This window comes from Didymella exigua (assembly GCF_010094145.1).
Source record: "Didymella exigua CBS 183.55 unplaced genomic scaffold M421scaffold_32, whole genome shotgun sequence".
In the NCBI taxonomy this organism is placed as follows: Eukaryota; Fungi; Ascomycota; class Dothideomycetes; order Pleosporales; family Didymellaceae; genus Didymella; species Didymella exigua.
Genome location: NW_022984806.1, coordinates 210,063 through 221,063, shown reverse-complemented (window position 1 = coordinate 221,063; position 11,001 = coordinate 210,063). Strand labels below are relative to the sequence as shown.

Genomic DNA, 11,001 nt, shown 5'->3' with positions numbered 1-11,001 from the left:
GTTGATTGTTTGGTGGTGTGTTGATTGTTTGGTGGGGCGTGTTGATTGTTTGGTGGTGCGTGTTGATTGTTTGGTGGCGCATGTTAATTGTTTGGTGGTGAGTGGGTGTGAGTGTGAGTGTGGGTGTGGGTGCGAGTGTGAGTGCAAGTGCGAGTGCAAGTGCGAGTGCAAGTGCGAGTGCAAGTGCGAGTGCAAGTGCGAGTGTGGGTGTGAGTGCAAGTGCGAGTGTGGGTGTGAGTGCAAGTGCGAGTGCAAGTGTGAGTGCAAGTGCGAGTGCAAGTGCGAGTGCAAGTGCGAGTGTCGATTGTTTGGTGATGAGGAGAGTGAGTGGGGGCAAATGGTCATTGTGACCTACGAGCCCATGGACACGCCATCGTTAGAGCCCACGAAGCCCGTCATGGGAATGTCCATGCCGAGGTACGGGTCCTGGTGGCCGTCGATGCCTTCCATGCCGGTCATGATGGGCCCGGTCATGCCGCCCGTGTTCATGGCGTGCGGGTCCATGATGACGACCGAGGGGCGGCGAGTGTTGGCGGCCGAGGCCATGTGCTGGGGGTGTGGGGACATTTGCTGGTGGTGCGGGCTGTAGTTCTGGTTGCGCGAGGGGTTCATGTGCTGGCGGGCGGCGGCCCAGGCCTGAGCCTGTGCGTGTGCCTGCGCCTGTGCCTGCGCGTGGGCGTGGGCCTGTATCGAGGCCTGTGCCTGCGCCTGGGAGACGTGCATCGGGGCCTGCATCGAGTGCAGCCGCTGGGCGGGGTGGATGGGCGTGGGCTGGAGCGGGATGCCGTGGTGGTGCGGCATGGAGAGGGGCTGCTGGTACTTGGCGTCGTCGTCGAGCCCGTCGTCGTCGTCGAGCCCATCATCGTCGTCGTCGTCGTCGCCCTCGGCGTCGACGTGGTCGCTCTCGCCGTTGACCGTGGCCGGGGCGGAGAAGGGCATGCCCGTGTCCATCTTGACGGGGCTCGGGGCCGAGGGCAGCTGCTGCTGGGCGGCCATGCCCGCGGCGGACGGCCTCGTCTCGCGCACGACGGGCCGCCACTTGTCGACAAGGCGGTCAAAGTCCCAGTTGCGGAAGTCGATGCTCTGCTTACTCAGCTCCTGTGCCGTCTCGGCGCCGAGGGCAATGGTGACGGGCGAGGGGTCCTGCCCGCGCACAGGCCAGCGCGCGGCCTTGAGGTAGTCCAGCTCGCGGCGGGCTTGCTCCAGCTGTGCGTCGGCGTGGCGGCGGGCGTCGGCGGCGCGGGCGTAGCAGCGCAGGACCTCAATCTGCCACAGCTCCTGGCGGGCGGGGTCTGGCTGGTGCTGCCAGTGGTTGTAGGCGTCGGCGATGTGGTTGAACAGGCGCTGCGGGTCGGGGTCGACCAGCGGCGGGGTGGGCAGCGGCGAGTGGGCGGCGGCGGCGGCGGCGGGCGAGGGGTCGGGCCCGGCGGGCGGGTAGACCTGGTTGATGTGGCGCTGGCGCTGGTGGGCCAGCAGGCGCTCGCGCACGCAGCGGTTGAGGGCGTCGAGCTGCTTCTGCGCGGGCGGCGCAATGGACCACGAGTCGGCCGTGGGGAAGGGCTGGGCCGAGAAGAGCGTCGTGGGCGCGGGCAGGACGCGCAGACACAGCGCGGGAAAGCTCAGCGTGTAGGGGTCAAAGTCGAAGAGGCCGCAGCCCGTGGCCTTTACGTTCGCGTCCCGCACGCTCCGCAGCAGCTCTCGCAGCGCCAGCTCGGCCGCCCGCGCCGTCTCGAGGTCGTGTCCACCGCGCTGCCGCCGGTCGAGGTTGTGCTGTCGCCGGTCGAGGTCGTGCTGTCGCTGGCCCAGCTCCTGCTTGCGCAGCTGGCGGCTCGCGCCCCGCCGCATCTCGGGTGCCCGCGAGCCCAGTCGCGCCGACAGCTGGCGGTTGCTGCTGCCGCCCCAGCTCACGTCCTTGAACTGGCCGCGCGTCTTGCCGAGGTCCACAGTCATCCCCAGCCCGTTGTCGCTGTTGCTGTCGTCGGCGTCCGGGCTCGGCACCAGCGTGCTGCTGCCCGCGCTGCCCACACTGTGCTTGCCGTGCGCCGGCGTGCTCGTGGTCGTGCCCCCGCCATGGCTGCTGCCCTCGCGCTTCCGGCTGATGCTGCCCTTGGCCTGCCGCCGTGTGATGCCGCCGCGCAGCTTGAGGATCTCGTCGACGGCGTGGATGCCGTCGGGCGCCTTGGGGTTCTTCGCGCGGATGTACAGGTCGAGGTGCCGCCCCAGGCTGCTCGACGTGAACGCCTGCTGGCAAAAGGGGCAGTTTTTGTCCTTGGGCGCCTTCAGCAGCGGCGCGTCGGCGGTGGAGCGCGGCGTGTCAATGGCGGCGTCAGCGTCGCCCATGGTAGGAGGCCGCTCGCGAACGCTGTCAGGGTCCCCAGGCGCAAGCTCACGCTTCGGTGCGAGCTTGTGCGTCGTTTCAAGGGCGCCCTGCATATGCTGTGCACGCAGCGCTACCACATGTTTACTCGGCGTAAACAACAGGCAGGAGGGATATTATGAACGTGTATGCCAAAGGAGAGTCGGCCGGTGCACCCACACGAGGCAAAGGACGCCTTGTACAGCTTCTGTGCTTGCTTGGCGCCCACTGGCAGCCCCTAATGACTTGCTCGACAAAGTCCCGCCGTCCAGAGCTCCATCCCCTGCCATTTGCGCCTGCGGATCGCGAGATGAGCTGTGCCGCCCCGCGGGAGCGCTAGAGAAGGCCGACGCTGTCAGGACCAGGGGCGCGGCGCCTCGCACCATGGCCGCCAGCGCGCCAGCGCGCCCGCGCATCTGTCCGGCTGCATCTGTCCAGCTGCATCTGTCCGGCTGCATCTGACCGGCTGCATCTGTCCGGCTGCATCTATGATCATCTGTTGTCCTGATCTATCCACCGCTCGTCCTGCCCAGCTTCGCTGCCGTCCGCCCTGCCAGCTCAGCGTACTGCTCCATCCCGCCCTCCAGCCTCTTCACCTGCCCTTTTGTGACGCGGTACACCGTCCCCGCGGCCCCCACCGCCGCCCCTGCCTCATCCCCTGACGATTCGCTTTCGCCAGCCTCGTCTTCGCCGCCAGCCCTGGGCGCTAGCTTGTGTGGCGACGCTCCCTCAACAACCGTTCTGTCCCACGTTAGCCTAAATCCCCCCAAAAAAAAGTCGGTCGTCGACATTTGTGCCCTACCTCATGAAGAACCGGTCGTGAGTGACCACCACCAGCGCCCCGTCGTAGTCTTTCAGCGCGAGCACGAGGCTCACAATCGTGTCCGCATCGAGATGCGTCGTCACCTCGTCCAGTATGAGCAGCTGCGGCGGCGGCCACAGCAGCTTCGCGAGCGCCACTCTGACCTTTTGCCCGCCCGAGAGCAGCACCAACGGCACCTCAGACACCGTCTGCCCGTGCAGTCCTAGGCTGCCTAGCATCTGCCGCGCCTCCTTCTCCTCCATCCCACCCCCCTCAGCCTCCATCCCACCCCCCTCAGCCTGCATCCCCCCCCCCTCAGCCTGCATCCCACGCCCCTCAGCCTGCATCACGTGCCGCAGCGCCGTCAGCTTTGCATCCGACGACGCCATTGCCGTCATCTCCTCGACCGAGTGCTGCGAGAAGCGGCCAATCTTAACTCGTGCATGTCTCGCTATCGTCCCAGACGTCGGTACCAGACTGCCTGCAATCAGCGAGACGAGTGTCGTCTTGCCCGACCCGTTCAGCCCAGCCAGACCCGTCCGTGTGCCGGCGTGTATCGTCAACGACACGTCCGTCAGCGTGGGAGCCTTTTCCCTGCCGGGGTACGCAAACACGACCTTCTCCATGCTCACCAGCGCCCCTGGGAACCTGAGCTCAGGCGGCTGCCGAGGAAATGACAGCTTGACAGGCGGGTCAAAGTCCGGTATCTCGATCTCAGCTCTGGCCGTTGTGTGGTACCCGCCAAGATCGCGGTTCAGTTTGAACCGCCCACCCTTGAGCCCAACCTCAACACCCCATCGCTCGTCGAGCTTCTTCTGCCTCGACGCAGCCTGCTTCAGCTTCTTGTCGTCGCCCTTGTCCTTTGCCGCTTTGATGCTCCCGGCGATGGACTTCTCCACGTGCTTCTTCTGCTTGTCTTTGGCATCCTTCATCTTGGTCAGGTACTGTATCTTCCTGTGCTTTTCTTTCTCGTAGAGGCTTAGGTTGCCGCGGAACGTCTCGAGCACCTGATTGCGTAGCAGGATCAGCTCCTCCGCCACGGCGTCGCCGAAATCGCGGTCGTGTGTGGTTATGAGCATCGTCGTCTTCGTCATGCTGTTGATACAGTCCTGCAGCCAGATAATCGAAGCCAAGTCTAGGAAGTTCGTCGGCTCGTCCAGCAGCAGCACATCGGCGTGCTGCGTCAGCGCGCATGCAAGATCGCACCTCGTCTGCCACCCTCCACTCAGCTGCGACCTGGGCTGGTCGATGCGGTCCTGCTTGAAACCCAAGCCGAGCAGCACCTTCCGCGCCCGCGCCTCCGCGGCTCCAGCATCCATGAGCTCGAGACTCGCCTGTACGCCAGACAACATGTCCGCAGCCGCCTGTGTATCCTCGCTCACTTGCTTCGCATCGACCTCGCCCTCCTCCTCGTCGACCTTGCTCTTCGCCTCCTCGCACCGCTCCTCGAGCCGGATCAGTTCTTTCCGCGCCAGCTTCCCGCGCGCACCGCTGCGTCGCTCGGCAACGCGGTGCGCCTCTCTCAGTCTGCACGCGAGGCGCTCGCTCTGGATGCGCCGGTACGCGCGCACCGGCGCCATGGCATCCCGGGCATTCTCAATCGCGTCGGCGAGCATGTCGGCTTCGCGCGTGCACCGCTCGCGCACGCGGTCGCTGCGGACGACATGCTGCAGCACTGTTTCTTCCTCCCTCTTCCGATCCGGTTCGGCGGCGTCGGCACCCTCGCGCGTCTGCCCAAGCAACAGAATCTGCGTGCTCGGCGGGATCCCGGGCACGAGGCCGTCGGCTATGGCTTTGAGCAGCGTGGATTTTCCCGTGCCGTTGCGGCCCGCGAGGAGGTAGTGCCGTGCCTCGACCAAGTGCAGCGTGGTGCGGGATAGCAGTTCCTTGTTCGCGACGGCGATGGAGAGGTCTCTGATCAGGATCTGGGCTGTTAGAGTGCATATGGTAGATGGTGGGAGTGGTGGGTGCGTACCTCGTTCGATGCGGGCGCGTCGACGGCATCGAGTGCGTATCGCGATTGCTGCGCGCTGACGGCTATGTGGCGGCTTCCTGGATGCCCTTCCACGGACGCAGTGTCCTTGCTTTTGCGCACCATTTGTGATAGCCCAAAAGCGGTCAAGTAGATACACTCGTCCCTCTCCCTCTAATCAAGCCTCATGCAATGCTGTTTCTCGCAGATTCAAACTCGGCGTCTTTCTTTCTTTGGTAGTCTAGCAGGATGTGTAAGCACACGTGGATTCTTCTGTAGTATTGAACTGGATCATGTCGTCCATGCGTGTGGTGCTCGGGCACTGTTTATACCGTCTGTTGCGCTAGTAACTATGCGGTAGCGGGTGGCTCGAAATGAGTCGAATTGCGCTTTTCCGTAATAGGAAGGGGTCGGACGGTCGAATGTGCAACGCTAGTTCTCTACCGCGTACGAAGTAAACCAGTTGCTCGGGAAGGCCTACTACACACTAGTATCTGCATTGTCCAGTCCTCTTTTTTGTTTTGTTTCTTGGAGCTTTTCAAGGTGGTACAACCTTCCATTCACCCTGTGTGTTTCTGTCTCGTCAAGGGAATGTCGGTTTGGTGGTGGTACTACCTAATCCCCACCTCGCACAACCACTGCACAGCCCGTCCAACGCCACACCTCGACGTCTCCCCCACCACCTCGACGTCTCCCCCACCACCCTCAATTCGCGTCTCATCTACAACTTTGATAGTGCATGTATCTATACTAAGGTGCGTCCCTAAGCGGAGAGACACACCATGTCCCAAGACAGGTTCGCGGTTCGGACCTTCGGCAACTCTCTTGTGAGAATTTACAGAGCAAACATGTACATGCGGTGTTTAGAGACTAATTCTTCTTTAGACCTACAGGCTCCAATAAGCATCGCTAAAGTGCTAGTCCTGCTGTTCATCGTTTCGCCGACGCTGTTGGACGACCCTTTAACAGTAACACCCCTGTCTTCTCACAATCTAGACAATCTCTCTAGACATCAGAGGCCTCAGGTAGAGGAGCGGTTAACAAAAACAATGTTCCTAGGCTTTGAAGATTACTTGAACGTAGGAGCGAGCTCGCTGAAAGCTCTGAAGAGCGGGGAGGAGAACCTTACAGCAAGACCTATGCCGGCAGGACTTACCAACCACGCTTGGCTTGCATTAGTGCGTCTACAAGGTAGTGGTAATTTACTGCAATGGATTAGGCGCCATGTCTGTTCTGTATTAGCCTTGAAACAGATGTGACCTATGCAGATAACTTTCTAGGAGTATCTTTTGTTGTCTGCAGAAGACCGTGCCCCGTGTTCTTCTATGCGCTGACTAAAAGATGCTTCCTATGCGCTGACTATAAGATGCTTCCTATGCGCTGACTAAAAGATGCTTCCTGTGCGCCTTAAATTGCTTGCTTAGAGCCAAAGGAATGCTATTTGGACACTAAGATGGTATTGTCTTCCTGCTGTTGATGGGTACCTGCATTAAGCAGCATCTGGACCACCTGCTTGTCGCCTCTAGCTGAAGCTGCGTACAGTGCATTGCCAAACCCTCCACCTTGCGCGTTGACCTTAGCGCCCGCGTTGAGCAGCGTATTGATCATCTCCTCAAAGCCTCCTTCTAAACTATGGTCTAATATCTTCACAACAACTAACCGCAACGCAGCTTGGGCGCTTGCTTTACACAACATCATAATGCTCCGAGAGCTAACACTAGATGCGGCGCTGAGGATACTGCAAGTCCGTTTGGCAAGGCCGCTCGCAAACGCCAAGCAGCAGGAAGGGGTTCCTCGTTTACAATAGATGGACATGAGATTTAAAAATGGGAAAAAATACCATGTGTGTGTCTACGACCTGGGAGGTTGTGGAGAGTTCTTCGAAGCCTTTTCGTGCGAGTTACTAACCCCACCTCTTCATCGACCAACAGCCGCAGCCTGGAAGTGATCCATACATTTTTCCAACGGTCGTACCACATTCGCAACAATTTCACCTCTCCAATTCTTTTGTGTGTCTGTTACGCCCGTGAAGCACCACTTGACAGCTGTCGCATAATCGTCTCCGCCTTCGCCGCTTACGCTGCTGGACCACCTTAACGCAGCCATTACGTCGAAAGCATGTTTGGTTGCAGCATCGGTGGTTGATGGGTGCTTCTTGCGCAGGTGATGGTCTTCCAACCGGCAACCAAAGCAGAGTTCTAGAAGAAGTATGCCTAGGGAGTAAAAGTTGCAGTCGTTCGTAGAGGGGTCAGCGGAGGGGAGTTGGGTGTGACTGTGTGGAAAACTCTGTCGGATGAAAGGCTCGCCGTACGGAACGATGGGGCTGTCGTCGTTGGAAGGGAAGAAAATGATATCCTCCTTGCAGAGACCAGTTCGTAGCCAGGGCGTAAATTGGAGTTGTCCTACCGATGAAGCAACAAGAAGAGCGATTAAATAGCGTTGGCGCCGCGAGATGTGGCCTGCAAAGTCATGGGAGAGGATGTGATCAAGTGTGATAGGAGCTTTTCCGACATCCTGCCTTTTTTGAATGACCGGATGAAGATGAAAGATGTCATTGTCATGACCAACGATGCCCATGCATACTCCGCAATCTTCATCGCCTAGCCGTTTACACAATTGGATGTTGTGATCAGTGAACAGGTCTACTTGGATCTCCGGTACAGTGGACGCAGGTGGTACGAAAATCACTCTCTTCCGGTTCGAAGTTGAAGGTGATGGTATAGAAGCCGGTGTGGGCAGGCTCGCTGGTCGGCGATGAAGTGGTAAGGATATGGCAGCTTCCGTCCCCTTCTGACGAAAGGAACAACCCAGCATACGGCCGCAGCGAATCTCTTTCCAGCGCCATGGCATCTTTCCGTGTTCCAAGGGAGCGACGAAGATGAGTATAATCTTGAAGCATACTTCTGTAAGTGTCCGATGCTCCAGTCCTAAGTTTGCGAAGTGGTACTGCTGACACGAGCACTGCCATGCGTTCTGCAGCGCCTGAAACAGCGAATGTGATTTCTTCGAAATCTTCTTGAATGCTGATTTCAGCTCGGAAGTGTGCTTGGTATACCCGGGTGCGACATCCTGGAGTGCAGAGACTCTGTCATTAGAGCTCAAGAGCTTCTCTAGACGCTCATTGCATTCTTTGAGTTGACCGAACAGCTCGTCTCTGGTCCTTTCCCCAATGCTGAACTTTGTTCGAAACAACTCATAGTCCAACCTGGCCCTAGCAGCAGAAAGCTTCGAAGGCTTTGCATATGGCTGAGGGCTTGACGATCGGCTGGAGCTCCGCCGGTTCGTTTCCGGCGGCAAGAGCTGGTCCTGTACAGTCTCTTTATCGAAACACAACTCTTTCTTAAGGTCTTGGGAGATTTCATTCATCTTAGTAATAGTGTCCTGGTACGATTGATATGACTCGTGCAGCCTGGATTCCAGTCGTTTTTGCAAAGCCACATCACCCCATCTTTGGCCACTTGGATCTGCAATGAGCTTCGCAACTTCATTCGCATCCGGAATGAGTGGTAACAGAAGCTCCTTGAGGTTGTTCTTGTATAGAATCTCGTGAAACTGGATATCACGCTGACATTTGGTGTATTCCTTCCGTATCCGCCAATAGAAGCCGCCGACTTTCGCGACTCCACGCCAGTGCTCGATACTGCTGATGAGCAGTGGAAAAGCGCCAAGGATGACACCTGCTACTTCTAGACCACTCATAGGGACGTAGAAATGATACCAACAAGTCGAATAATATAAGATGAGAAAGATATGGATGTTAGGAGTCGAAAGGCTGAAACGTAAAAAGGGCATTGTACGCGTTCGTTCCCCGCACTTTTCGCCCCCAAACGCAACTTCCGCCGTCTTGCGGCACCTCCACTACGCCATCGGCCGTCAGACTTCAAAGACCGTTTGCATCCGGATTATACCTACTAATCCTGTTGTCGGGTTCCCGATTTTCCTTCAACGTGACTTCCCGAAATCTGAGCACCAGGCCGCCCTTTGCTGTGAACCGAATTTACGATCACCTGATGGCAAGAGATGACGCTATCAGTATCGGACCAATGCCGCTCCTGTCTCGTCACCTTACAAGAAGTCATATCGATCCTGTCCCAATCGGATCACAACGATGGTCGTGTCAATCATGTCTAAGTCTGTGAGGAGCTGGACAGATTCAGTCTCTTTACTGGGAACATAGGAGCTCTTCATCGACCTGAGTCATCCATGTCCATCGAGTCACGACTACAAGAAGCCAACGATGTGCTCACTCATGTCTCAGGTCTCTTAGCTGACTTGAATGAAGTTGCTGTAGAGCTTCTCGAGATCGTTTCTGGTAAAAGAGAAGGCATGATCTCTATTGCTGACGAAGCTGAAGAAGAGAAGGGGGAAGACATTAGCGAAGTGAACGAACTTCGGGAAGATATCAGTGGGACCATCACCCGACTCTTTAGGATTTCGATCCTTATTCGGCAGGCTGCACCTACTGACCTTTTCGCCAAAGCTCTCAGTCGCAATCGATATCGCTTTAATGACCAATTTGACATTGCTCACGTTGGTGAGAAGTATCGCAAACTTGCCACAAAGGACTACGCCTGGCTTCGTCAACGGCTTGGACGAGCTATCACGCAAAGACGGCACTACCTCAGCTACATCCAGGATCACCATGAGAAACTAGGAAGCATGCTAAATCACCACGACAAGGTGGATAGTTCGGCCGCCAGGACCCAAGCTCCTATCGTTAAGCAGCCGCTAGCTTCCGAGCTAATGCTTGATACTACGAGCCATCCGTCCTTCCTCACCAAAGCCACCACTATTGCTGCCGAACGAATCACAACTCAGCTGCTTATTGTCGAAGAGTCAGACTCAGAGGACGATGTTCGTTCGTACACAACAATCTCCCGATCAATCGACAGCGATCATGAGTCATTTACCACCGTTCGCATCCCGAAGCTTGATGATTTGCGCATCGGTAACAAGAAAGAGTTCGAATGCCCCTTCTGCTTTCGAATCAAAAAGTTCAAGAGCGAGCGTATCTGGACAAAGCACGTCTTCTCAGACCTTCGTCCATACGTCTGCACATTCCCAGACTGCGATGCACCATATTTCGGAGACATCAACAAATGGTTTCAGCATGAGATGACGTTTCACCGCGTAGCCTACAAGTGCTTCCTCTGCCCAAACAAGGTCTACTGCCAGGAGACAAAATACATTTCTCATTTAAAGCGAGAGCATGCGAAGATACTAGATGGTGGTGGAGAGCAGCAAGGAAGAGACCTCGCTCGTAAGCCGCTCGCTCAGATTCCAGCAAGTGATTGCCCTTGCTGCTCAGATTGGGTTGATCGTTTGAAAGAGCGAATAATCCGATCGAGCGGATCAGCATCCAGCGAAATTCTGGCTGTCACTCCGACGGTATTCAAACGCCACCTCGCCGGCCATCTCGAGCAGCTCGCAATTTTCGCTGTGCCTGTCGGTGCTGCGACTGATGACGATAGCAACTCGAATGCTGTCGTAGAAGAGAGAAAGAGCGAGCGCACAGACGCATCGCAACTTTCAACTTTGACTTTCGCAAGCTTCCGAGGTGGTTTAGAGGATGCGATCCCAGGGATGGAAATAGAGCCATCTGCGAGCGAAGTTCCACTCGCCAATGTACAAGACACTGAAATCGAGGCAGAGACTAATAATGAGCCCATATTTTCTTCACTATCAGGAGCCATTGAGCTGGGAGAACAGGACAGAGCGGATCATTCAAGCACGTTGACTGGCATGGCCAACCTGCCGCTTATCTACAGGAACCAAGACCACAGGCAGGTAGTCGAGACACTGCTCGACCAGGGTGCCGACGTCAACGCACAGAGTGGAGAGTACGGCAACGCACTGCAGGCAGCTTCAGCA

General features: G+C 57.4%; 7 protein-coding genes across 7 annotated transcripts in view; 1 reads left to right on the top strand and 6 right to left on the bottom strand.

Annotated features, from left to right (window-relative positions):
* The window catches only part of M421DRAFT_265829 (uncharacterized protein), a 977-nt gene extending 761 nt beyond the window's left edge, over positions 1–216 (bottom strand). Inside the window, exon 1 of the mRNA XM_033588734.1 lies at positions 7–216. Within this exon, the coding sequence (XP_033445401.1) occupies positions 7–82 (76 nt within the window). The 5' untranslated portion in view covers positions 83–216. The remainder of the gene's footprint in view (positions 1–6) is intronic.
* Positions 217–2,512, bottom strand: M421DRAFT_265706 (uncharacterized protein). Its single transcript, XM_033588732.1, has one exon. It carries the CDS (start codon positions 2,431–2,433, stop codon positions 352–354), a length of 2,082 nt encoding a protein of 693 aa, XP_033445400.1. The 5' UTR covers positions 2,434–2,512; the 3' UTR covers positions 217–351.
* Positions 2,513–2,865: 353 nt separating this feature from the next.
* M421DRAFT_103373 (ABC transporter ATP-binding protein uup-1) lies at positions 2,866–5,256 on the bottom strand (the record flags this gene model as incomplete). Its single annotated transcript, XM_033586894.1, has 3 exons — positions 2,866–3,097; positions 3,159–5,083; positions 5,134–5,256. 3 exons carry the CDS (start codon positions 5,254–5,256, stop codon positions 2,866–2,868), a joined length of 2,280 nt encoding a protein of 759 aa, XP_033445399.1.
* Positions 5,257–6,567: 1,311 nt separating this feature from the next.
* On the bottom strand, positions 6,568–6,825 carry M421DRAFT_70919 (uncharacterized protein; the record flags this gene model as incomplete). Its single annotated transcript, XM_033596747.1, has 1 exon — positions 6,568–6,825. The coding sequence occupies one exon, from the start codon at positions 6,823–6,825 to the stop codon at positions 6,568–6,570; it is 258 nt and encodes an 85-aa protein (XP_033445398.1).
* Positions 6,826–7,056: 231 nt separating this feature from the next.
* On the bottom strand, positions 7,057–7,770 carry M421DRAFT_22857 (uncharacterized protein; the record flags this gene model as incomplete). The annotated part of the gene is made up of 2 exons (XM_033588387.1): positions 7,057–7,301; positions 7,416–7,770. Coding segments are annotated over 2 exons (600 nt in total), but the record flags the coding sequence as incomplete, so codon positions are not given.
* A 123-nt stretch (positions 7,771–7,893) lies between these two features.
* On the bottom strand, positions 7,894–8,829 carry M421DRAFT_44651 (uncharacterized protein; the record flags this gene model as incomplete). Its single annotated transcript, XM_033594661.1, has 1 exon — positions 7,894–8,829. A coding segment is annotated over one exon (936 nt), but the record flags the coding sequence as incomplete, so codon positions are not given.
* A 299-nt stretch (positions 8,830–9,128) lies between these two features.
* M421DRAFT_265696 (uncharacterized protein) overlaps positions 9,129–11,001 on the top strand; it is a 3,045-nt gene continuing 1,172 nt past the window's right edge. Inside the window, exon 1 of the mRNA XM_033588731.1 lies at positions 9,129–10,963. Within this exon, the coding sequence (XP_033445395.1) occupies positions 9,334–10,963 (1,630 nt within the window). The 5' untranslated portion in view covers positions 9,129–9,333. The remainder of the gene's footprint in view (positions 10,964–11,001) is intronic.

Excerpts from the sequence above, each read along its gene's own strand:
- M421DRAFT_265706 (XM_033588732.1), bottom strand. The coding sequence starts at position 2,433 with ATGCAGGGCGCCCTTGAAACGACGCACAAGCTCGCACCGAAGCGTGAG.